Source organism: Planococcus citri, chromosome 4 (genome assembly GCF_950023065.1).
Source record: "Planococcus citri chromosome 4, ihPlaCitr1.1, whole genome shotgun sequence".
Classification (NCBI taxonomy): domain Eukaryota; kingdom Metazoa; phylum Arthropoda; class Insecta; order Hemiptera; family Pseudococcidae; genus Planococcus; species Planococcus citri.
In genome coordinates this window covers 59,903,152-59,930,315 of record NC_088680.1, presented here as the reverse complement: position 1 = coordinate 59,930,315, position 27,164 = coordinate 59,903,152, and the positions used below count along the sequence as shown (strand labels likewise).

The 27,164-nt window shown below is 35.7% G+C and overlaps 1 protein-coding gene across 6 annotated transcripts; it reads left to right on the top strand.

Annotated features, from left to right (window-relative positions):
* Nucleotides 1-444: 444 nt before the first annotated feature.
* Nucleotides 445-26,825, top strand: LOC135843352 (zinc finger protein 551-like). Of its 6 annotated transcripts, none has more exons than XM_065361200.1 (15): nucleotides 445-907; nucleotides 1,030-1,128; nucleotides 1,237-1,538; nucleotides 1,642-1,905; nucleotides 4,203-4,334; nucleotides 4,441-4,563; nucleotides 4,696-4,836; nucleotides 5,177-5,311; nucleotides 5,932-6,063; nucleotides 6,199-6,327; nucleotides 6,982-7,107; nucleotides 7,251-7,389; nucleotides 7,478-7,613; nucleotides 17,625-17,771; nucleotides 25,853-26,825. In XM_065361200.1, exons 1-15 carry the CDS (start codon nucleotides 765-767, stop codon nucleotides 26,639-26,641), a joined length of 2,937 nt encoding a protein of 978 aa, XP_065217272.1. In that variant the 5' UTR covers nucleotides 445-764; the 3' UTR covers nucleotides 26,642-26,825. The 6 variants fall into 6 exon arrangements, with proteins under 6 accessions (XP_065217272.1, XP_065217277.1, XP_065217276.1 ...); XM_065361205.1 differs by lacking the exon at nucleotides 25,853-26,825 and adding an exon at nucleotides 20,006-20,265 and having other exon boundaries at nucleotides 461-907; nucleotides 17,625-17,775; XM_065361204.1 differs by lacking the exon at nucleotides 25,853-26,825 and adding an exon at nucleotides 20,002-20,265 and having other exon boundaries at nucleotides 464-907.
* Nucleotides 26,826-27,164: the final 339 nt, after the last annotated feature.

The following is a 27,164-nucleotide window of genomic DNA, read 5'->3' as shown; positions in this document are numbered from 1 at the left end:
GTTTTTATGATGAACATTCCAGTTTATTTTCGTGTTATCATTTTCTCAACAATTTTTTCATTCGTTTCTTCATTCCCAGGATTCAAAGAGAAAAAGGAGCGTCAAAAAGATATCTTTTATGCATCTCCAAATGTGTGACATAGTGATCGAAAACAATTTTTTTCAATTTTTTCGACCAAGATGAAAGCATTTATGTAGGGTTTTATTTACATATTTGGTACCAATTTAAAAATTTAAAAATACACAGACAGTGAAGGGTCTTGAAAATGCAAAACTTGGTGTGAATTGGTTGCCTATTAAGAAGTACATAATTATGCAGAAAGAGTTTTTTTTTTTGCAGAATGTGAGTATCATTTGAAATTGTGTATAGTTTGCGAATTCAGACGTTCAGAGAGAACCGGTTGTGAATATTGTGCACTGCGTCATCGTCATCGATAAAAGTATACATGAATAGATAGGTTCAGGTACCTAGACTAGTGGAGTCATTCTTATCATGTGGTCGTATGCAAAACGTTGTTAAGAATATTCAAAGACTGATTGAGTGATTGTATTGTGGTTGCATTTGCGATACAGAGAACTACTTTTTTTTTTTGGTAAAAGTATGTATTTATGCACTATTTCTTGAACGAGAAGTTGAGTAAAAGACAAAGATGTGCATTCGCTGCAATTCATTCAGTCGTGAAAAATGATTGTCCGGATGACGTTACTTTGAAATAAAGTAGAATCTTAGCGTAATTTTATCGAAGTTTTCACGTTTTATCAATATGAGTTTATTGAATAATTTTTCGAAAGAGGAATCCGCGAGACGAGTGCATAAAATCGACTGCTGTCATTCTGCCTCACATCAGTTTACAAACCATTACTCGAGGCAGTTCCCAGATGATCCTTGTCCATCTGGTTTTAGAAGGTATGTGAACCTAATTAAAAAACCGTTGTTATTCAGTATTTTATTTCGATAATTTGTTTGCACTCGATCACCTTTTGATATGTTTCATTCGGATCGGTTGTTATAACGATGTATGATTTCAGTGAGCCTTACGAAATTGAAACCGAAATTGATGAGTTATTCATGAAAGATAAAGACGTGTGCATTGTGTGTGGATATGTCTCAGCCAACGAATTTTTCAGGTAACGGGTAATTTTGATGAACGCATGAATTGATAAGCTCATTACAAAAATATTAGTAACATGTGAAAAGGAAAGCATTCTACATATTGACATGTTTTGAAATTCCAGTTTTCCAAGTGATGTTGACACTCGACAGCAGTGGGCTACCTTCTGCGACTTAGCTTTTGACATGATAAAGCCGCATTTTCGCCTTTGTGACAGACACTTTAAACCTGACGATTATCGAATCGCAATTCAACGTAAATTATTGATACCGATGAGTGTTCCAACATTGCTACCAAAACTGAAACCTGGCTGCGCATCTTCAATCAACAACAGCTTACAATCTAGTCTAAATACCATCGACATTTTTAACCAAACGTTTGATAAGAATACATCGAAAAACTCGATGTACAGCCCTGTCTTTCAAAGTAAAATATACTTGCATACTTAATTTTTCATCATTCTCTGGTACATGGACTGTCGTTTTTGATGACAGTCATAAGTAATTTGATGATTTTGGTTTTGATTTAGGTAATATGCTTAATACCACCGACGATGCTTTAAACAAGCAATTCCGCAGGATTTTTGGAGGTATCACAAATAATTATAACGATGACGTTCCTTCTATGACGAAAAAATTGGCGTGGAAGAGGAAACTCAAAGTTGAACAAGGTCGACAGCAAACAAAATGTTTTCGATCTGAAATTTTCAGATTAAAAACACGATGTTCTCGTCTCGAAGACACTGTAGCTGAATTAAGAAAAAGAATCGAACGACTGGACGAGAGATGCTTTGGTTAGTACCTACCCTATGATTCTTCTATTATTCATGATCGGATAAGTTTATTTGTTAAATTACTCAGTCCTGCAGTGATGTGAGAATTCTCCAAACACGTATATTTTCGGTTAAAAGAGTTCCTGGTTGGTATATTGCTGAATAGTGGATTCTAAGTTGGAAATTTTGAATTCTCTCGCTTAGGTATTCGTACATACATTTCAGGGCAAATGAAGGATAGGGGGGAACCTCTTGAGGTGTCACACTCTGATTTGAACGGGACCGCGATTTTTGGAAAGAGTATAGTCTAAAACCTCCAAAACCAAATTTTCAGCTGCCCAAGTTCATTTTTCGATTTTTGGCAAATTTTTGAAAATTCAAAATTTACTGTTTTTGGCGATTTATGTTTTTTTTTTAAAGTACGTACTTGATCAATAAAAATGGTCAAAATAAGTCACAAAACTGATATTAATTACCCAAATCAAAATTTCACCATTTCCAGCCGTTCTGGAGCCTCCAGCGCGATTTTTCAATTTCTCCAGAATTCTGAATTTGCTCCAGAAGGCGTGAATATGAAGTTGGGCAGCTAAAAATCGAGTTGTATATATTACACTCGACCTGTTTAACGAGTTTATCCACATTTGAGGCGATTTTGAGAGTGACATCTCAAGAGTGGTTTATTGACCAGCTTTTTTCAAAATTAAAAAATCAAAAAAATCAAAAGATAACCGTTTGTGAGGAAATTTTTGATATATGCGCGAATCGCTGTGTTTTGTCCGTAACTAACCCCCCCAAATCCAAATTTCACTATTTCCAGCCGTTCTGGAGCCTCCAGCGCGATTTTTCAATTTCTCCAAATTTTGAATTTGCTCCAGAAGGCGTGAATATGAAGTTGGGCAGCTAAAAATCGAGTTGTATATTACACTCGACCTGTTTAACGAGTTTATCCACATTTGAGCCGATTTTGAGAGTGACACTTCAAGAGTGGTTTTTTGAGTTGTCACTCTCGCTCCAAAACGGCTGGAAATGGTAGAATTTGTGCTGCGGGGGATAGTTCTTGAAGAAATACAGCGATTCGCGCAAATTTCAAAAATTTCCACACAAACTGTCATCTTTTGATTTTTTGGATTTTTTAATTTTGAAAAAAGCTGGTCAAAAAACCACTCTTGAGGTGTCACTCCCAAAATCGGCTCAAATGTAGATAAACTCGCTAAACAGGTCGAGTATAATACACAACTCGATTTTTAGCTGCCCAACTGCATATTCACGCCTTCTGGCGCAAATTGAAAATTCTGGAGGAATTGAAAAATCGCGATGGAGGCTCCAGAATGTCTGGAAATTGTGAAATTTGAATTTGGGGGGTTAGTTTTGGACAAAATACAGCGATTCGCGTGAATTTCGAAAATTTTCACACAAACTCTTAACTTTTGATTTTTTGGATTTTTTAATTTTGAAAAAAGCTGGTCAAAAAACCATTTTCGAGGTGTCAATCTCAAAATCGGCTCAAATGTGGATAACCTCGTTAAACAGGTCGAGTGTAATATACATTTCGATTTTTAGCTGTCCAACTTCATATTTACCCCTTCTGGAGCAAATTCAAAATTCTGGAGAAATTGAAAAATCGCGCTGGAGGCTCCAGAATGGCTGGAAATTGTGAAATTTGAATTTGGGGGTTAGTTTTGGACAAAATACAGCGATTCGCGTGAATTTCGAAAATTTTTACACAAACTGTTATCTTTTGATTTTTTGGATTTTTTAATTTTGAAAAAAGCTGATCAAAAAACCACTTTTGAGGTGTCACTTTCAAAATCGGCTCAAATGTGGATAAACTCGTTAAACAGGTCGAGTGTAATATACAACTCGATTTTTAGCTGCCCAACTTCATATTGACGCCTTCTGGAGCAAATTCAAAATTCTGGAGAAATTGAAAAATCGCGCTGGAGGCTCCAGAATGGCTGAAAATGGTTAAATTTGGATTTGGGTAATTAATATTAGTTTTGAAACTTATTTTGACCATTTTTATTGATCAAGTACGTACTTTAAAAAAAAAACATAAATCGCCAAAAACAGTCAATTTTGAATTTTCAAAAATTCGCCAAAAATCGAAAAATGAACTTGGGAAGCTGAAAATTTGGTTTGGGGGGGGGGGTTTAGACTATACTCTTTCCAAAAATCGCGGTCCTGTTCAAATCGGAGTGTGACACCTCAAGAGGTTCCCTTGTTAGCACTATTCGTCTGAAAATACTATGTACCTACCTATATTTTCGCGTGATGAAGCAACTTTGGGATTAAACTCATCGCAATTCATTTGTTTCCAGTTGCTCCAGCAGAAATAGACAGAAACATAGCAGAAGATACTCGCGACCGAAGACTGGCGATTCATTCTCCAGAAACACTGGAGGACAGCTCTTGTACTACGGAGGCACTGCCTACAAAACACTATGAAAAAGGTAATACCTAACTTGTCCTGTTTTCTGTTGTAACGTTTCAAAATTTTACAAATTTTCTCCATATTCTTACTTTACAGTTAATTTATGGTATATTTATGTGTTTCAGTTGCCTTTGTAGAGACTGCCGTAAATGACGTTGAAGTTACTCACCCGCACCAAAGTAAATCGAGCGATGATCCTTGTAATACAATGACGCGACTATCTGGACTGCAGCAGCATTCTGAAAAAGGTTAGTAGATAGGTATTAATATTTAGTACAGATAAAGACAGAGTGTATTGTGCGATTTTGTGCCTATACCAAAAAAAAAAACAAAAAACAAAAGCAATTGGTAAAAATAGGTAAGATTTTTTTAAATTTCAGATCCGACTGCAAGCACAGAAATTTCCGGAAATGTTGCAGAAGTCATTTGTAACTCAAACTTGCCCATGTTTCCCGAAGTAGAGTGTATGGACAGTCTTTCTATTGCAGATGCGGCGCAACCTGAAGACCATTTAAAAAAAGGTACTTTGTCTGATCTCCTCAGCAGGGTGAAAGAAAAAAGTAAAAAGTTTTCAATGTTGCATTATTTTTATGGTTGTTTTAAATGTTTTTCGATTTTTTTTTTCAATTTTGAGATGCATGATCATCTTAAAATTTGTTTGCTGGGAAGAAACAACAAGGCTTCTTTTGTGACAAGTGCCCAATGCCAAACGAAAGTGGTTTCTTCAGGGGAGGGAACAAAATCGCTAAAAATGCCAACTTTTGATGTCAAAATTTCCCACTTCACCCACTGAAATTTTGCAGGAGCTTTTTTGTTTGCTTCATGAGCTTATCTAGGCCTATGTGTAATTCTGTGTTTCAGTTGCGCTCATAGAATCTATGGGAAAGGTTGCCGACGAAGATGGGTACTTTACAGATTTGAGTATGGCTACCATAGAAATATCGAGCGACGACCTCCATACTTCGGAGGAACCACTTGAACAATTTTCTGAAGAAGGTATGTAGCAGATACTCAGCACAAGGTACCTAAATTATAATTTAGTACCTATGTGTTTTTTGCTTCTAAAAACAACATCTCCCTAAGACAGTGTTGGTTTTATAGAGAGGAGGGGATGGGGGTGAGAATCCCCAAATAGGTAGTCCAGTCCTTGTTTCACTGGCACGGACACCAATTACACACCTAAGTCTGGCTAGTTCTAAAATTGCAAAAAGTTTTGGAATTTCATCAACTTTTTGTGTCCTTTCTCCAGAGGAAGTGGCCTTTTTCTTCTTCTCAAGACTATATTATTATTTGTATGTATATTCATACACCGTTTACTCGAAATACTATCTTTAGAGTCTATATTTTTTTTGAAAAAACAAATGATAAAATGAAATAGTTTTTGAGTTTCTGGTCCCACTCGATCAAAAAATGAGGTGACAAAATTACTTAGTTTGCAGTTTGCACCCAATTATGCCTATCGATCTGATGAATTCGTAGTCATTCATTATTTTTATAGAAACCATGATTCGAAAATTTGAAAAATAAGGTTCAACTTGAAGGGAAGAGAAACATAAGGATTTTTTCATTCTGAGAAGGATTAATGACTTTGAGCTCATAAATTAATTTTTTTTCAGCTTTGCTCGTTGAATTTATTGAAAAAGTTACTGAAGATTATCACTCTTCAGAGTCGTTTATACTCCCCCTAGGAATATCGAGCGACGATCATCAAGATTCGGAAGAACAACCTGAACAATTTCCTGATGAAGGTTGGTAATTTCATAATATTTTCATTTTTCAGTGAAAAACTGACATTCTCTGGCACCATTTATATGTAATTAAAACGCAAAATCAAATAATTGGAAAACAGCTTTGCAGCTCATAGGAGTAATTTTGTTTTTCAGTTGCGCTCGTAGAAGCTGCTCAAAATATTGTCAAAGATGTTGGTAACACAAATTTGAGTACGTTTTTGGGGGGAAAGTCGAATGACGGGTGTGATACGGATACAGCACCTGAACAATATTCTGAAGCAGGTTAGTAGGTACCAATTTAATACGCGTTCTCAAACTAAGTATATCGGCTAATTCTGTGCCAAAAAAGTCATCGAGACGGTGTCCTGGAGGGAGAGCCCAGGTGGAAGGAGGGAGACTGATATTTTCCCAACTTTTTACCCCAGACCCCACTTTCCAGTATTTCTCATACTAATTAGCCAGATATGGTCTTAACAAATTTTGGAAGGGGGAGTTGAAACAAGAATGTTTAATAAAAAATAGGTATTCAAAAACAATGCTTCTATATACAGAAGTACTCAACAAACAATTTGGATTGTTCCAGCGCAAGGTTTTGGTACTGAAGTCATGAATCAAAAATTCGGAATTTTTTCGCTTTTTTTTTACTTTTTGGCATTTGAAAATAAAATTCAAAAACAGAACCGAGTATTTTCGATTTCGCTCGAGCAAATTGCGAGTACGAAAGCTTCAGTTCAATTGGCATGACAACTCTAAAATTGTGTGCTTACCTGTTCATAGATTTTTTAAAAAGGAGGGGTGGTGGGAGCAAAATCGTAAACGATTCTCTCATTTTTCAAAAGAAGGAACAAGGTTGCATGGGCTCCTACATAATATATACATACCTACTTATCCTAATGTACTTAACTTGTATTTTTATTTCTCATTGTCACTTGTCAGATGCGTATGTGGAACATGTTAACGAAGATAATCAATTTCCAAATTTGACCGCCGTCTCTCCACAAAAATTGAATGACAACAGCCCTTGTAACGCAGAAGCGCAGTCTCAACAACGTTCTGAAGAGGGTAAGTTCTTTGTGCCGCGTAAATAGAATGATTTTGTACCAAAAAAAAAAAAAAAAAAAAAAAACAGAAATAAAGAAAACTTGACTAAAACTTCATAATATTATAGGTACTTCATTGTAAAATTTTCCCGAAATTGTTTACAGTAGATCCCGCTTCAGAAGATTTACGGGGCTGTTTTTCTGATCCGACAAAAGCGACCGATTATGTGTTCTTCAACGTATTACTTGACGACAACGAGGTTGTCAGCGGTATTTCTGTCAGTCCTCAAATTAACTGTCAATTGTATGTGATACCTAATGCTTTTACTGCACAAATTGAATATTAGGTAAAGCATTGCAATAGATTAATAGCTGTTGAATTTTTTGCACAGACGTAGGAATGATACCTCTGCCAATTCAAAAAATGAACTGTTCGATACCGGACATGTTGGGCAAACACTGCACATGGAACAAGTGCAAGTGACAACCCAACTGCCAAACTATAATGATGAGCTAAATGTGTGCCAGGTAAGAGTATTGGTATGGTTTCAATTAGCTTTAGGGCAATTACATTATTTTTTAGAACATCATTTATTTGATCACTTTAGCGCAATGGGCAGGCCTGTCCTTTAGCAGGGTGCTCAAAACACCGAAAAAATGGTGATGTGGGCCGTATTACTCGCTCTGCCAAAAAGAAAAAAGATCTTCCTAGCGTAGCTACCTCGATACAAACCTCGGACAGTGTTCCAAAAAAAGTTAGTACATCTACATACGCACAGGGCTACATGCACAATCATTCAAAATGACAGGACTTAATTATGTAACTTGCAAAATGATAAACACAAAATTAATGCAATCGTTTTTTATTCCTGCAGGTACGAGGAGTATTGACGCGAGATTCGCCTCCATACTATTGCAATATTTGTGATAAAACATTTTCCGTTAAACGTTATTGGAGAAGACACCAGCAAGGACATTCGAAGCCATTCGTGTGTCCAAAGTGTAAGAAACCATTTGCTACAAAATACCGCCTCATTAGACATCAAGCAGCTCATAGTTACAAGAAACCATACAAATGCGGAATTTGTGACACACGATTCAAGCATAATGACACTAAATTACATCACGAACGATATAAGCATACGGAAGTCGCTTGTTTCCAGTGTGCTGTTTGCGGGAAAATGATTAACAATAAAAATTTCATCATTCACCACCTGCTAGTGCATTCTGATCAAAAACTGTTTCGTTGCCAAACCTGTGGTACAAGTTTTTCTGACAAAAGCACCCTTGTTGTACATCAAGGGACGCATAGTAGAAAAAAAAACTTCAAATGTCGCATTTGCAATAAGCGATTTAAATACCAAAAAGCTATGGCCCGGCACGAACGTTTACATGAGGGCCCTCGTTTTGAATGCAGCTTATGCGGCAAGAAATATCGCCAGAAACAGGGTCTAACCTATCACTTATCGCACAGTTGCAGTTATATTACAATAATAAGTTTTTAAATGTGTACAGATTCAAATTTGGGTTCTCATAATTTTTGTGTTTCTGAGTTTTTAACTAGCCATGATGAATCAGTCTAAAAATTGTTTCCAAATTTTTCTATTGAAATGGCGGATGCCTGGATGTACATACTCGTATGTAACATACCTAATATGTACCTACGTGTTCATATTTTAGTAATAGGTACTGAATTTCATTCATTTTTATCTAATAAACAAATGTATAAATATGTTCCTAACAGTGGGGCAAAATAATTAAATTAAAAATTAGTTTTAGTAATACTTAATTTTATTCATTTTTACCTAATACCAATTGTACATATAATTAACTATGTAACAGTGCGTCAAAATAATTAAATTCAAAATTAGTAGCGTTGATCATCGCATTCTACACCGATTTGCAGTTTGACTATTTTACTTTTAGAGAGAAATGATACCTATTCATCTTCATGTTGAAAAACTGGGTAATATAAATAGGGTTGTCGAAATTGCTTATCCAATAAAATTGTATTATTATTACTACTCAAAGTTTGTTAGAAACTTCACTCACTCGTAAGATCATACAACACAACATCCTGTTTCATGTTTTATGATTTTGTAAAATGCAGCTATCAAGCACAAGTATAGGTACCTATCACTACATAGGGAGATTACTTTCCCTCCCTCCCCTTTCAAACATATAAACTTATATTGAGGAATATTATCGGAAACACTTCAATTATGTGTGCAGCATACAATACCTACCTACATATGTATGTGACCCCGTTTCGACGAAAAATAGTTTCCGAAATAATGATTGTGGAGGGGGAAAAATTCAAAAACTACCATAAACGGAAAAATAAAATTTTGTTACATCATAAATGGTCACTAAAATCTGTCATCCAAGGGGACAGAAAAATACATTCCTACTAGAGCTGAAAACAGTTATGCTACCCGCTAACCGGTATCTGGTTAAAATACCGGCTAAACCCGCTAGTGGTTGTATCCGGTTGATTCGGATATAGATAGTAGCATATAGCGAGTACAACCCGAATGTTTTCGCACTTGGTCTGCGCACGCACCCCAAAATTTGATAATGAGTAAGTGGGAGGAGTTACGCTTCGACACCTGTCGTTCATTTGTGTGATTGACATTTGACATGATTGATGACAATGATGATGTCATGCCAGTACACTGGCTATGGGCTACGCATTCAATGCGCTACTAGTTATATCGTGAACTGGTGCGACATTTTTTCAACTAGCTACCCGCTACTAGTGAGTAGCGAGAATTTACGATACAGATACGATAGTTACCCATTGTCAGCGAGTACCATTTTCAGCTCTAGTTCCTACTTAAGCAACTGAGAAAAATTCCATCGCCAAAGCAACAGATTATTTTTCTCCCACATAAGGCGACTGAAATTTGGAGAAATAATTTTCTCCCAGCATAAGTGACAGGAAAATAATATTTTTCTCCCAGTAAAGTGATTTTCTCCCACTAAGTACATGATGTTTAAAATGAATTTCAAGGGTTCAAAGATCAGATTTTTGAGAAAAAATCATTTTTTGAAAATTCGTCGAATAAGTCAAAATGGTCAGTTTTGTTAGAGCGGGTCACATATGTATATATTGTGCATAAATGTACAAAGTGTCCCGGAGTGTAAGTAAGCAGTTTTGCCTAGTAACTGTGCATCTCATATTCTGACTGTGAGCCTTTTTTTTAAAACTTGAAAAAAAAATGAAAGAGCACACATAACTAATAAAAAAAGTGCTGCACTTGATTTTTAGAACTTTAAAGAATTTTCGTAAATTAAAAAAACTGAGAAAAAAAATTTTAATTGTAATTTTTAGCTTTTGAAAAAATATCATTATTTTTTTATCAAACAAAATGAATCAGCGTGAGTAATTATTTCATACCACCCCTCCCCACCACCACACTTCAATACCTAACCACGTTGACAGAGGGCAGATTGGCCCCCCTGCCGAAGGTAGTGCTTATATTATGAACCCCTTATATTGAAAATATTGGTAACGTCTGAAATGTGTTAGAAATAGGCTAAGTACAAATATAGTCGCGATGTACTCACGCATATAAGGCTGCGCACCCTTCTTAAAATAAAAGGGTTGGCGAGCCTTTGACATTTATGGCCCAAGATAGGGATTTTGGACATAAATAAGGAAAGTCACATATATTCTCCAATTTATGTGTAAGTAAATGTACTTAGCAAGTGTGTGATTGGTCCACCACATTTAGTGGTGGGAGATTGACCATCTTACGCTTCCTTTATAATACTGATCTTCATGCTCAAACTTCACTTGGTTTCGGCAATTCGTGATAGTTGGTTCTTACATCAACGTTAACTAAAAGATACCATGGATGCGCCTCTTCTTGAGACCATGGTATATAGTTCTTCAATTTACCTACGCCATCTCACGCATGGTTAATATGTACTAGTTAATAATTTTAGATTAATTGATCTTCTATCAATTAATAACCAGTGTACCTTTTTCGTGTTGGGGAATGCACCCGGGCATATCCTTATTACGCAAAGTGTAACAAGTGTCTCTTTTGGTTAAGTTCCATCGCCGCCCTTAAGTATTAGGTGGGCTATAGAAGAGATGGAAAACGTGTATAGTTCAAGTAAGTGGTGCTGGCACCTACTTCATTTTAATATTAGGTTCTCAACCATGGTATTGTGACCTACGATGATTAAATAAATTATTCATTTTCATGTAAATATTATCATGTGCCTATTTTTGCATATCCTATCTGTTATGTCTTTTAGAGTAAAATCTTATCAATAGATTATTGTCTCAATTTTGGCGATCTCAGCCATCACACATATGGCAAGATCTTTCTCTCTCAGAAATTCATTAGGTCTTATACTATTGATCAAAATTATAGCCAAACCAATGAATTTATGTACAAAACTGTAAATAAGTAGGTATACATAGTAAGCATCTCAATGTCTTGTTTATTACATATCATCTTTGAATGATGTATAGTGAGTTTAGTCGAACTACGCCCTTCTGAGCTATCTAGGTATTGGCAAATATTCCCCGCCTAAGGAATATTTCTAAATTTAACCCCCAATGGTATTAATTATCACTATATCATTATTAGGTAGTGCGGCCTATCCCCATTATATCAACGTCTTTAGACCATTCTGAATTGCCTCAAATACTCCAAACATTTCAACAATAAGTTGCTTAAAATAGGCTAAAAATCAACTTGAGCACCTATAACATTGGTTGGTGCTCGTTGGGCATCTTCTCGGTTGACTCACGCAGTTACCGTGAAATTACAAGAGATCCAGTTCTAATGTAAATTCGTAAATTCTGGCAGGAAAAATGAAAAAAATTATGTATTAAAAACTGGCACAGTGGCATGTAAGTATACCACTGCTGTTTTTTCGTAATTTGAATCATGATTCGTGTAAAAAATTTTACTTATAGGTATGATTTGATTTGCGATTTGAATAATTTTTTTCAGACGTGATTCATAATCCATGATTCAAATCATCTTTCTAGCTGCAATTGATTATTCGAGACTCATTACAATGAGCTATGAATCACGTTCACGAATCCTTTTTTTTTTTGCTATTAGTTGTCCCTCATCATTCGACAAAACGTAACTACTGGTACTTTTGATTTTTACAATAAGGTATTTTATTCAAATTTTGAGACACTAAGTTAATAATATCAGAAACAATTGTTCTCGAGTTCAATTACGAGTCACAATAACAATTCACCAAATTCTGACAATTTTTAGTCACTTTACTGCGCCCATTTCACAAGTTTTATGACCCTACATACTATAATTGTTGGCAAATTTTGTTCTACTTTGTGGCGTTCAATCAATTTTATTGGGAATGATGGTCATTTTTATCTTTACCAAATACATACCTATAACAAAACTTCGCCAAGTATTTTGGTAATTTTCAGAAAAATCCTATTCAGACTGTACACTAATATTTCCTCTTCTGTGGGGTGGGGGAGTAAGCATAACATCACTACCGGGCGATGGGGCAACGTATGTACCTAGACCTACTTATCACAAAAAAACTGAATGTTTAAAGAATGGCGAGAGGGAAAATTCGCATATTCACATTAATTCGGAAGCCTATAATTTTCTAAACAATTTTTTCATACAATTCTTTATTCCCAGGTTTCGAAAAGAAAAGGAAGCACCTTACAAATATATTTTTTATGCACCTCAAAATGAGTGAAATGGTGGTCGAAAACGATTTTTCAATTTTTTAGACCAAAGGACGAAACCATTTATGTAGGGTTGCGTTTATTTGGTAGGTACCTATTTAAAAAATATGAACATTTACAGGCAGTGAAGCCAGTGAAGGGTTGTGAAAATGAAAACTTGGTGTGAATTAGGTTGCCTATTCAGAATTATGCAGAACGAGTTAGACGTTCGAATAGAACTGGTAGTGAATCGTGCACTACTTCATCATTAGAAGTGTACATAAATAGGTAGGTTCAGGTTCACGTGCTTAGATTAGTAAATCTTCTTATCATTGCGATAATCAGCCAGTGCCCGCATGCACAGTGTAGTTAAAAATACTCAAAGATGATTGTATTCTGGTTGCATAGGTGATACAGAGAACTTCTCTTTTGCAAACGTATCTATGCTCGATTTCTTGAACGAGAAGTTGTGTAAAAGACTGTGTGCACTCGCTGCAATTTATTCAGTAGTGAAAAATGATTGTTCGGATCACGTTAATTTGATACAAAGTAAAATCGTTGTGTAGTTTTATCAAAGTTTTCATGCTTCATCAATATGAATTTATTGAATAGTTTTTCGAGAGAAGAATCCGCGAGACGAGTGCATAACATCGGCTGCTGTCATTCTGCCTCACATCAATATACAAACCATAACTCGAGGCAGTTCAGAGACGATGCTTGTACATCTGGTCTTAGAAGGTATGTGAATCCGATTAAAAAAACTATTGATATCCAATAATTTAATCCGATTATTTGTTTGCATCGAGAAAAGTAAGTAAACTTGCTTGAAAAACGATCGCCTTTTTGATGTTTTATTCGGATCGGTTGTTCTAAAAATGCATTATTTCAGTGAACTTCTCGAGAATGAAGCCGAAGAAAAAGACTTATGCGTTGTATGTGGATGGGTCTCAGCCAACGAATTTTTTAGGTGGGTAACGAATAATTTTGATGAGCACATGAACAGATCAACTCATCACAAATATTACTATATTTGATATTATGTCAAAAGGCAGGCATTCGATATATTGACATATTTTAAAATTCTAGTTTTCCAAGTGATGTTGGCACTCGAAAGCAGTGGGCTACCTTCTGCGACTTACCTCTTGACAAGATAAAACCGCATTTTCACCTTTGTGACAGACATTTTAAACCTGACGATTATCGAATCTCGATTCAACGTAAATTATTGATACAGACAAGTAGTGTTCCAACATTGCAACCAAAACTGAAACACGGCTTCGGACTTTCAACTAGCAACAGTTTACAATCTAGTTTAAATTCCATCAACATCTCCAACCCAACGTTGAATGAAAATACATCGAAAAATGCGATATACAGCCCTGTCGTCCAAGGTAAAATACATAATTTTTTATCATAGTAGGTACCTACCTACTTTGCTACATCGCGACTATCATCTTTGATGACTAACATGATTTGATCATATTGGTTTTGATTTAGGTAATCTTCGATCTGAAATTTTCAAATTAAGAACTGGTTGTTTACTTCTCGAAAACACTGTAGCCGAATTGAAAAAAGGAATCGAGCGACTAGACGAGAGATGCTTTGGTTAGTACCGTATGATACTTCTACTCTTCATGATCCGATAAGTTTATTCGTTCAATTACTCAGTCCTACAGTGAAGTGAGAATTCTCCAAATATTTTCTATTAAAATAGTTCGTGGTGGGTATATTGAAGGGTTATAATTTTGAAATTTTGAATTTTCTCGCTTATTCGCACATTTTAGGGCGTATGAAGAATAGGATGGGTTCAGTAGCACCTTTCATCTGGAACTATAGATATATAATTTGCATGCGATGAAGCTATTTTGAGATTAAACTTTATTCATTTTTTTTCACAGTTGTACCAGCAGAAATTGACAGAAACGTAGCAGAAGATACTGGCGACCAAACTGCCATAAATGGCATTGAAGGTACTCCCCAGCATCAAAGTTTGACTACCTTATTGTTAGAAAAGACGAACGATGATCCTTGTAATACAAATACACGACTACCTGAGCAGGACTCTGAAAAAGGTTAGTACGTATTTACATTAAGTACAAATACAGATAGAGCATATTGTGCAATTTTATACTTACCAAAATGGGAGCAATTGGTGAGAAGTTTCTAAATTTTTTATAAATTTCAGATGCGACTGCAAGCACAGAAATTGCCGAAAATGTTACAAAAGCGACTTGTGGCTCAAATTCGACTATGTTTTCCGTAGTAGAGTGTATCGACAGTCTTTCTAACGCAGACGTGGCGCCGCCTGAAGACCATTCAAAAAAAGGTAGGTTCATACTTGTTTGATCTCCTGAGCAAGGTGAAAGAAAAAATTCCAAAGTTCTTAATTTTGCCCTATTTTTATGTTTTTTAAAAATGTTTCTAGATTTTTCGTTGTATTTTTTTCTATTTCAAGTTGCATGTTCATCTTGAAATTTTTTGGAGAGAAGAAACAACTTTGTCTCATTAATATGTTTTTGTTTTCCAGTTGCGTTTGTGGAATCGGAATCTGTCGAAAATGTTCTCAAAGATACTCATAACATAGACTCGATCCTTCAATTTCCAGGAGTGTCGAATGACGATCTGCATAATACGCAAGAAAGACTTGAACAACATTCTGAAGAAAGTTAGTTGATACTTCCTCTTCGTTCTTTGTACACTACGTAACTTCGAGCCAAAATTGAAACTTTTCAAAAACAGGGGGATTGGATGATTGAACACATATGAAATTGTGTCATAGTATACATATATCTGCACGCTCATTTCATTCTGATTAGACAATGAGAAAAACGTCTAATTCATTTGCGACACGTGACCATTGACGAACCAAGTGGTTTCTCATAGGGGGGGGGCAAAATCGCTATTAAAAAAAGGCCAACTCTTGTTACCAAAATTTCCCACATCGCACACTAAAATTTTACTAGTCGAGCTGAGTTTATTTTGCGTCAAATACTTAATATTTTTTTGATCTGGATGGCAGTTTTTTAGAATAAATTGCAATTTATAAAATATTAACGTAACTACGAAATATTTTTGAAAAAAGTCCATTTTTCCACCGTTGTAATTTTTAACACTTTGAAATTCATATGTAGTAGGTAATGTTTCCTGCTTCAACTTCAAAGCATTTGTACAAACAATTTTGTCAACATTAAAAAATCTACCAAATTTTATTCTGTTTTTCAATTGTCTCTGAACAATTTCGCTTAATTAACGCGTTAAAATCAGAAAAATTGCCAATTATTGTACTCATAATTTTTAAATTTAAAAAAAAAAAAATTTCACTAGTGTGGTCAAAATTATAAACTTTGCTGTTTGATGTCGTCAACTTTTCAAAATCTATTTTAAAAAATCACCCAGATCGTCAGTTGGCATTTTCAAGCGATTCTGAACAGTTAAAAATTTTTATCAACTTTTAATGATTTATTGTGTTTTGTTTTTATTTGCTATCTATCAGTTGATAAAATGCCAACTTTTCCCATGTTTTTCAGTTGCGATCGCAGAATCCGTCGAAAATATTGCTGAAGATGGTTATTCCATATACATAGATTCAAGTATGCCTCCCCTAGAAATATCGAACGATGTCCTTCATAGTTCGGAGGATCCACTTGAGCAATTCTCTAAAGAAGGTTGTAGAAGATACTCAGCACAAGGCACCTAAATTATAACCTGAAGCTTACACATACTTACCATTTATGCATTTCTGCTTCTCAGTTGCGCGCTCAGAAACTTCCAGAAATGTTGGTGAGAATAATCGCAATTTTTCGACTGTGGCTTCCCTAGAAAATTCGAATAGCAGTCCATGTAATACGGAGACACAACCAAATGAACACTTCGAAAAAGGTTAGTATATGGGTTGTTAAGGCAGAGTTGGAGATTCTAGGTTCATCACAGTCATGATTTCATTAAAAAAGGGAAAAGACGCAGTATATACTTACATACGAGTAGAAAATGAAAAAAAAAGGGTATTTATTTTTGGAAATCGAGTGCTCACCTGTTCAGAAAGGCTGGTGGAGGGAGGGTGGAGGGGGCAAAATCGTAAATGATTCTCTCATTTCTCAAAAGAAAGAACAATGTTGGGCTTCTTCTATCCTAATGTAATTTGTACATATTTTTATTTCTCAGAAGCCTATGTGGAACATGTTGACGAAGATAATCAATTTCCAAATTTGACTGCCCTCTCCACACAAATATTGAATGACGACGGTCGTTGTAACGCAGAAGTGCAATCGCAACAACATTCTGAAGGGGGTAAGTAGTACTTATAGGTTGTTTGTGCAGCATAAATAAGTAGAATGATTTTATTCTAACAAAAAAATGTATGAAAAACTTAACCTGTACAATTTCGTATTAGTGGTACTTCATTTGAAAATTATCACAAAATTGTTTACTAGATTCCGCCTCAAAAGATTCACAGAACTGTTTCTCTGATCTGACACAAACGACGAATGATGTGCCCTTGGATGTGCTCGACAACGATGAGGTTGTCAGTGGTATTTCTGTCAGTCCTCAAATTAACTGTCAATTGTATGCGATACCTAATACTTTTAAGATTGGAAATTAAAGCATTGCAATAGGTACATTTATAGCTATTTAATTTTTTCCACAGGCGTAGGAATGATACCTTTACCAATTCAAATAATGAACAATTCGATGAAGCACGCGATGGGCAAACACTGCGAATGGAACAAGTGCAAGTGACAACCCAACAACCAAATTGTAATGATGAGCAAAATGTGTTCCAGGTAAGAGTAACTGGTATGGTGTCAATTAGCTTTAGTGCAGCTGCATTTTTAGCACAATATTTATGTTGATCATTTTAGTGCAATGGGCATGCCTCTACTTCAGCTGGGTGCTCAAAACGCCAAAAAAATGACGACGAGGGCCCGACTACTCGCTCTGCCAAAAAGAAAAAAGAACTTCCTAGTGCAGCTACCACTATACAAACCTCGGACAGTGTTCCAAAAAAGGTGAGTACACTTACATACTCCTCTGATTAATGATGTGTATTGTGTTTAGCTCCATCGTGGAATAGGAGACAGGAGTACGCTTCACATCAAGTAGATAGATACATACCTACTATGCTGACGCACTCTCATACCTTGATATGCATAATAATAGCCTAATAAGTCATGATACGCATACCCTTGAGTCATTACCTTTCATAAAATACAGCCAATATGTAATGTGTGCATCTGGTGTAGAATGTAAAAGTACGTAGGTAGGTAGGTACATAAATGTAGGACTGTAGGTAGATGTACAATATGTAAAAGGCTCTGATAATTCGCTTTTCGAATAGCTAGGAAACAGTTTTTCTCATACAGGCTACACAAACATAATCATTCAAAAGAACAGTACTTGTAACATGCAAAAGGATAACAACCAAAGAATCAATTCAATCGTTTTTTCCTGCAGGTAGGAGAAGTATTGACGGGAGATTCACCTCCATACTGTTGCAATATTTGTGATAAAACGTTTTCTGATAAACGTGTTTGGACAAGGCATCAGCGAGAACATTTGAAGCTGTTTCACTGCCGAAAGTGTGGCAAACAGTGTGCTTTTACGAGTAAATCTCTCCTCATTCAACATGAAGCAACTCATAACAAAAAGAAACCCCATAAATGCGGTTTTTGTGACACACGATTCAAACACAATTACAGTAAATTAAAGCACGAACGATATATGCATACGGAAGTCGCTTGTTTTGAGTGTGCTGTTTGTGGTGAAATGTTCAACTATAAATATAATATAATTGGCCACCAGCGAATACATTCTGGTCTAAAACCATTTCGTTGCCAAACCTGTGGCACAAGATTTTCTCACAAACATTACCTTGTTCAGCATAAAAGGACGCATAGTAAAGAAAAAAAATTCAAATGCCGCATATGCAACAAGCTATTCAAACACCAACGGGATAAGACAGCGCACGAACGTTTACATATGGATGGCCCTCGTTTTGAATGCGCCTTATGCGGCAAGAGATATTACTATAAAAACTGCCTAGCCCTTCACATATCATCTCAATGTAGTTAGATCTCGATAATTAGTATAAATGTATGCAAATCCGAATTCGGCTTTTCTTTGTTTTTTGTGTTTTTGAGTTCTTACTTATGTAGGTAGGTACCTATCCACTGGCAAAAGAGTCAACAAACGGTTTCCAAATCTTTGTATTGCAACTTGCAGTTTGATTTTTACTATTCCAGAGAATAGGATATCTTCATGTTAGAACATCGGGTAATAACTACACAGGTATAATAAGGTTGTAGAAATTGTATTTAGGTATCCAATAAAATGTGCAACTCAGACCAAGTCTATGTACTTAGATACGTTTGCCTATAGTCGGGGAGCCCACATAAGGATCTGTTGCAACCCCCCCCCGGTCAATCCTCCAGGACAACTTTTTTCTTAAGGGGGGAGTCCTGAGGAACATTTCTAGCCCTTGTCCGCAAAAAAAAGTGGCTCTACTTACAAAATGGCGACAATTTTGATTGACAGGTCAGCTGAGATCGCAGATTTTGCTTTTCAATAGGACTCAACAAAGCTAGATCGAAAGGGAGTGCAATAAATTATCACCAGTGAAAATTTCATAAGCTAAAGCGCATTTTTAAATTTTTGATGAATTTTTGAAAATCAAGTTTTAAGCCAAAAATGATTTTTAAAAAATCAAAATTTTACTAAATTGACAAAGAAAGCTGAAATTTTGGTCATACTCTATTTTTGACATGCCAAATCAATTGTAAACTGTTTCATACCGTTTTGAGCAGTTCTGCAGCCTCCAGTATTTTTTTGAAACTTGAAATTCCCACAAAATTTCATTAAATGGAGTTTGAAAGCCAAAATTCATTCTGCAAACTTATTTCAATATGCTACGAAGTCAACTGCAGGTAGATTTTAAGTCGTTTTGGAGCCTCCAGCGACTTTTTGAAAATTACTGGAGCCTCCAGTAGGTTTTTAAAAGTTGAAATTTCCCCAAAATTTCATCAAACGGAGATGGAAAGCCCATTGCAGTATGTTAAGAGTAGGTATGCAGAGTTGTCATAATATAAGACTATTATACTACAATTTTACCATAGCGTATCCATCAGCGTAAAATGCCTCACAGGTATAGGCTACAACAAGCACAATCATTCAAAAGAACATAACATGTAACTTGACAAAGGATAACATCCACAAAATTAATTCAATCGTTCTCTCCTGCAGGTAGGAGAAGTATTGATGCAAGATTCACCTCCATACTGTTGCAATATTTGTGATAAAACGTTTTCCAGTAAACGTGTTTGGACAAGGCATCAGCGATGAGGACATTTGAAGCTGTTTCCCTGCCGAAAGTGTGGCAAACAGTGTGCTTTTAAGTCCCTCCTCCTTCGACATGAAGTAACTCATAGCAAAAAGAGACCATGTAAATGCGGAATTTGTGACGCAAGATTCAAGCACAAATACGATACATCTCATCACGAACGATCTATGCATACGGAAGTCGCTTGTTTTGAGTGTGCTGTTTGCGGGAAAAAGTTTAACCATAAAGGTTCTATCATTCGCCACCTGCGCGCACATTCTGGTCAAAAACCATTTCGTTGCCTAACCTGTGGCACAAGATTTTCTCAAAAATGCACCCTTGTTGATCATCAAAGGACGCATAGTAAAGAAAAAAAATTCAAATGCCGCATATGCAACAAGCTTTTCAAATACCAAAGTAATAGGACAGTGCACGAACGTATACATGCCGAGGGCCATCCTTTTGAATGCGCCCTATGCGGCAAGAAATATAGCCAGAAACATAATCTAGCACATCACATATCATCTAATTGCAGTTAGATTTCAATAATTAGTGTCTTAATGCGTGCAGATTCAAATTCGGCGTATCTATGTTTTTTGTGTGTTTGAGTTCTTACTTACCCATTGCGGAAGAGTCGAAAAATTGTTTCCAAATTTTTCTATCGCAATGGTAGAAAAACATACCTATGTGTTCTTATTTAAGTAATACTTATTTTTATTCTGTTTTACGTGATACCTACCTAATGTATAATTATTTAACAGTCTGGCAAAATAATTTAATTAAAAATTAGTAGCGTTGGTCATTGCATTCTACACGTATTTGCAGTTTGATTTTTACTTTTCCAGAGAAAGGATATCTTCATGTTAAAAAAGTCTATGTAGATATGTTTGCCTATAGTCGGAGAGCCCGCATAAGGATCTAAGAGCCCCCCTATGTCGATCCTCTGGGACAGTTTTTTTCTTAAAGGGGTATTCCTGAAGAACATTCCTAGCCCTTATCCTCAAAAAAAGGTGACTGCTCACAAAATGGCGGCCATTTTGATTGACAGGTCAGCCGAAATCGCAGATTTTGCTTTTCAATGTGCTTAGGACTTGCACAGAATTTTTTGAACTTGACAATGCTAGATCAAAAAGTAGTGCAATAAATTATCACCAGCCATAATTTCAAGTGCTAAATTGCATTTTTCGATTTTTAACGAATTTTTAATAATCAAGTTTTAAGCCAAAAGTGATGCAAAAAATCAATATTTTACAAAATTGACCAAGAAAGCTGAAATTTTGGTCATACCCTATTTTAAACATGCCAAATCGATTGGAAATTGTTTCAACCCGTTTTGAGCATATGAGCAGTTCTGGAGCCTCCAGTATTTTATTGAAATTCGAAATTCCCACAAAATTTCATCAAAAGGAGTTGGAAAGCCGAAATTCATCCTGCAAACTAATTTCAATACGCTACGAAGTCAACTTCAGGTAGATTTTAAGTCGTTTTGGAGCCTCCAGTGACTTTTGAAAATTACTGGAGCCTCCAGTAGGTTTTTAAAAGTTCAAATTTCCCCAAAATTTCATCAAATGGAGATGGAAAGCTCATTGCAGTATGTTAAGAGTAGGTATGCAGAATTGTCATACGGGGTAGGCATAAGTCACCTGGCGGCGATACAAACGGCGCATGCGTCAGTTTTACTGCTGTGGCTTCGCTCACCACAACGTTGCTTAGCAACGCGACCGGTTGGGACTATGTTTATTGTGATATCCGTGCTTTTTGTTCCGTTTTTCGTGATTAAATGAGATTTCTTGGAAAAATGAGTTCTTATAAAGAAAAATTTCAATGTTTGGAAAAAATTTTGAGTTGTTTGGTTTCATTAAAAGTGATCTGGAGGCGGAATTGTAGAGAATTCAATTTCCAATCGACATAATGTCGTTAGTTTTTTTCTAAAATGCTTAGTTTTCGAGTTTTTCTCAAAAAACTAAAATTTCGTGAAATGTGTGAATTCCATTTTTCTGTAGTGTTTCATATTGATATGAAGACAACATGATACTCACTCATATTGTCAAATCCATCGAAAAACATTATTTAAAGAGTATTAGGGTCAGTGGTGACCATTTCGAGCACTTACACTAAACATTTTCGCGTTGTGATTGAATAAAAGTTAAATTTTGGAATTTTTTTTCAAATTTTGCAAATTTGCCAGGTGACTTATGCCTACCCCAATATACGACTATTATACTACAATTTTACCATAGCGTATCCATCAGCGTAAAATGCCTCACGGGTATAGGCTACAACAAGCACAATCATTCAAAAGAACATAACATGTAACTTGCCAAAGGATAACATCCACAAAATTAATTCAATCGTTCTCTCCTGCAGGTAGGAGAAGTATTGATGCAAGATTCACCTCCATACTGTTGCAATATTTGTGATAAAACGTTTTCCAGTAAACGTGTTTGGACAAGGCATCAGCGAGAACATTTGAAGCTGTTTCACTGCCGAAAGTGTGGCAAACAGTGTGCTTCTAAATCCCACCTCATTCGACATGAAGCAACTCATAGCAAAAAGAAACCATACAAATGCGGAATTTGTGGCGCAGGATTCAAGTACAAGCGCAATAAATTACAGCACGAACGATATATGCATACGGAAGTCGCTTGTTTCGAGTGTGCTGTTTGCGGGAAAATCTTTAACCATAAGTCTTCTATTATTGGCCACCTGCGAATACATTCTGGTCAAAAACCGTTTCGTTGCCAAACCTGTGGCGCAAGATTTTTACAGAAAATCAATCTTGTTACACATCAAAGGAAGCATAGTAAAGAAAAAAAATTCAAATGCCGCATATGCAACAAGCTATTTAAACATCAACAGGAGAAGACAAGGCATGAACATTTACATGAGGAGGGCCCTCGTTATGAATGCGCCCTATGCGGCAAGAAATATAGCGATAAAAGGTCTCTAGCCTATCACATACGAGTATCATCTCGATGTAGTTAGATCTCAATAATTAGTGTTTAAATGTATGCAGATCCAAATTCGATTTTTCTTTGTTTTTTGTATTTTTGAGTTCTTACTTATGTAGGTAGATACCTACCCATTGGCAAAAGAGTCAAAAAATTGTTTCCAAATCTTTGTATTGCAATGGTAGATATGTAGACACCTACCTATGTGTTCTTATCTCAATATCATAGGTAGGTACGTATTTTTATTCATTTCTACCCGATACCTAATGTATAATTTATTTAACAGAAGGCAAAATAATTTAATTAAAAGTTAGTAGCGTTGATCATTACATTCTACACCTATTTGCAGTTTGGTTTTCACTTTTTCAGAGAATAGGATATCTTCATGTTGAAAAAACGGGTAATAACTAGGTATAATAGGGTTGCAGAAATTGTATTTACTTATCCAATAAAATGTGCAACCCATACTAATTGTAAGTCTATGTAGATATGTTTGCCTATAGTCGGGGAGCCCGCATAAGGATCTATTGCACCCCCCCCCCCAACGTCAATCTTTCGGGACAATTTTTTTCTCAAAGGGGGAGTCCTCAGGAACATTTCTAACTCTTGTCCTAAAAAAAAGTGGCACTACTTACAAAATGGCGACAATTTTGATTGACAGGTCAGCCGAGATCGCAGATTTTGTTTTTCAATAGGACTCGCACAAAATTTTTTGAACTCAACAAAGCTAGATCGAAAGGGAGTGTAATAAACTATCACCAACCAAAATTTCATGTGCTAAAGTGCAGTTTTCGATTTTTGACGAATTTTTAAACATCAAGTTTTAAGCCAAAAATGATGAAAAAAATTCAATATTTTACAAAATTGACCAAGAAAGCTGAAATTTTGGTCATACCCTATTTTCAACATGCCAAATCGATTGAAAACGGTTTCAAACCGTTTTGAGCAGTTCTGCAGCCTCCAGTAGATTTTTGAAACTTGAAATTCCCACAAAATTTCATTAAATGGAGTTTGAAAGCTAAAATTCATTCTGCAAACTCACATATTTCAATACGCTACGAAGTCAACTTCAGGTAGATTTTAAGTCGTTTTCGGGCCTCCAGTAGGTTTCAATTTCATCAAACGGAGATGGAAAGCCCATTGCAGTATGTTAAGAAGAGTAAGCAGAATTGTCATACTTACGACTATTATACTACCTACTATTTCTTGATACACGCTACGAAACTGTAGAATATCTGTCGTTCGATAACGTGCGAAACTCATTGATATTACGCGACTGTTTCTTTTCATCTCAGTGAGACGAAAAGAACGCTTTTTCGTCTCACTGAGATGAAAAGAACGCACGAACGCATCAAGTACGAGTACATCGAGTACGTAATAGTATATTATGCAACTAGGGAGATAATGTGATCTTCAACGAATTTTGAGGTTTATTTCCCGAGCGAAGCGAGGGAAGTAACTCAAAATGGTTGAAAGTCACATTATCTCCCCAGTTCCATAAAATATTTTACGTTTTTAAGGGAGAGAATCGCTAATTTGTCCGCCGAGCGATTAGCGAGCGGGAGGTAATGTAGCAGATTATCTCCCTAGAAACGTAAACGAACGTTATCAGTTTTATCGAGAAACGGAGTGGCGAGTAGTACGTAACACAGACTTCTCACTCACTCAGACTCGAAATTTGTCTAAATAATCTAAATATAACACCCATTATGATTAATTAGTGTGTTATTCGTAATAATTATTCTTTTCCGTGTTCTTTTTGCTTTATTGGTGATCGAGTTCATTTGATTTAACCAATTCATTGTTTGTGAAGATCGATAGCTAATTGTATGTATAATGGGTGAAACGAAGACTTCGGATGTTGAATTGAAAAAATTTGTCTAAATAATCTAAATATAACACCCATTATGATTAATTAGTGTGTTGTTCGTGATAATTATTCGTTTCCGTGTTCTTTTTGCTTTATTTGAAATTACTTCAAACTTATTTTATGCGGTGATCGAGTTCATTTGATTTAACCGCAATTCATTGTTTGTGAAGATCGATAGCTAATTGTATGTATCATGGGTGAAACGAAGACTTCGGATGTTGCATTGAAAATTTCTCCAACATACATAATTCTTTCAAGAATAAGACGTAGGGAAGAATTGTTTTGTATTGTGATATTGATAAAGATTGTAAGTATAACTACAAAAACTCGAATAAGGTAAGTCTAAGTACATACATTAGTTCGCCTTGAACTGAAGAAAGCTTCATAAAATGAAAGGATATAAGTAATCTAGCTGTCATCCTTATTTTATTTCATTTCAAATTGATCTCCGCAGCCGAAGTTTTCGTTTCATCATGATACAAATACATACTTACTTACTTCAGAAATACAGCGAAAAAAACACCAAAAAGATTACAATTATCTTGAACAACACATCAAATCAATCATCAAAGTTCTGTCTGTTTAATATTATTTTTAATAATTCCTAATTTCCTATGAAAATATGAATTTCAACGTTTATATTCTACTTTCGTAGCGTATATCAAGAAAAATATCTTACAATGTAGGAGGCGAGTGTGAACATTTCTGTCTCGTGCGATGGCGGAACTCGCCTTCGGCTCGTTCCGCCACCCTTCGCACTCGACAGAAAACGTTCACTTTCGCCTCCTATATAGTAATATACTATTTTACCATAGCGTATCTATCAGCGTAACATGACTCATGAGTATCGGCTACAGTGCTACACAAACACAATTATTCAAAAGAACATAACTTGTAACTTGCTACAGGGTAACAACCACAAAATTAATTCAATCTTTTCTTTTTTTCCTGCAGGTAGGAGGAGTACTGATGCGAGATTCACCTCCATACTGTTGCAATATTTGTGATAAAACGTTTTCCGATAAACATGTTCGGACAAGGCATCAGCGAGAACATTTGAAACGGTTTAAGTGCCGAAAGTGTGGAAAACAGTTTCCTTACAAATCCTACCTCATTAAACATCAAAGAACTCAAAGTGAAAAGAGGATGCGAGATTCACCTCCATACTGTTGCAATATTTGCGATAAAACGTTTTCCGATAAATGTGTTTGGACGAAACACCAGCGAAAACATCCACAGCGGTTTTACTGCCGAAAGTGTGACAAACGGTGTGTTTCTAAATCCCACCTCATTCAACATGAAGCAACTCATAACAAAAATAAACCCCATAAATGCAGTTTTTGTGACACTAGATTCAAGCACAAGTACAATAAAGTACGGCACGAACGATATATGCATACGGAAGTCACTTGTTTTGAGTGTGCTGTTTGCGGGAAAATGTTTAACTACAAACATAGTATCATTCAGCACCTGCGAGTACATTCTGTTCGAAAACCATTTCGTTGCCAAGCCTGTGGCACAAGATTTTCTCGTAAGGACCACCTTGTTGATCATAAAAGGACGCATAGTGAAGAAAAGAAATTCAAATGCGGCATATGCAACAAGCTATTCAAACACATTTGCAGTAAGATAAGCCATGAACGTTTACATGCAGAGGGTTCTCGTTTTGAATGCGCCCTATGTGGCAGGAAGTATCGCACGAAAACGGGTTTAGCCTATCACATATCACATAATTGCAGTTAGAGTTCAATAATCATAATCAGAATGGGTGCAGATTCGAATTCGGTTTCCTTTTTCTTTTCTTTTTTTTTTTTTGTGATTTTGAGTTGTATTTTCAAATTTTTCAATTGCAATGGTAGATACTTAGACATACCTATGTGTTCTTATTTTAGTAATGCTTACTTTTTTCCCATTTTTACTCGTACCTATGCATAATTTATTTAACATGTTGTTTGGCAAAATAATTGAATTAAAAACTAGTGTTCATTATATTCTTTACCAATTTGCAGTTCGATTTTTATTTTTATAGAGAAACGATATTTCATGTTAAGAAACCTGGTAATATACAGGGTTGAGGAAATTGTATTTATCTAATAAAAAATGTATTACTACTGAGTTCGTTAGAAACTTCACACATTCGTAAGAACACACAACACAACGTCGTGATCCATGTTTTATGATTTTGTAAATGCAGCTATCAAGCACAAGTAGGAAGGTTCAATACAGCATACAATACCTACTTATTATACATACGTATTATTACGTA

Bases quoted from the DNA above. Each gene is read 5' to 3' on its own strand.
- LOC135843352 (XM_065361200.1), top strand. From the start codon at position 765: ATGAGTTTATTGAATAATTTTTCGAAAGAGGAATCCGCGAGACGAGTG. The intron at 1,539-1,641 runs GTAAAATATACT...GTTTTGATTTAG, and splicing joins GTACAGCCCTGTCTTTCAAA to GTAATATGCTTAATACCACC. The intron at 4,837-5,176 runs GTACTTTGTCTG...TCTGTGTTTCAG, and splicing joins TGAAGACCATTTAAAAAAAG to TTGCGCTCATAGAATCTATG.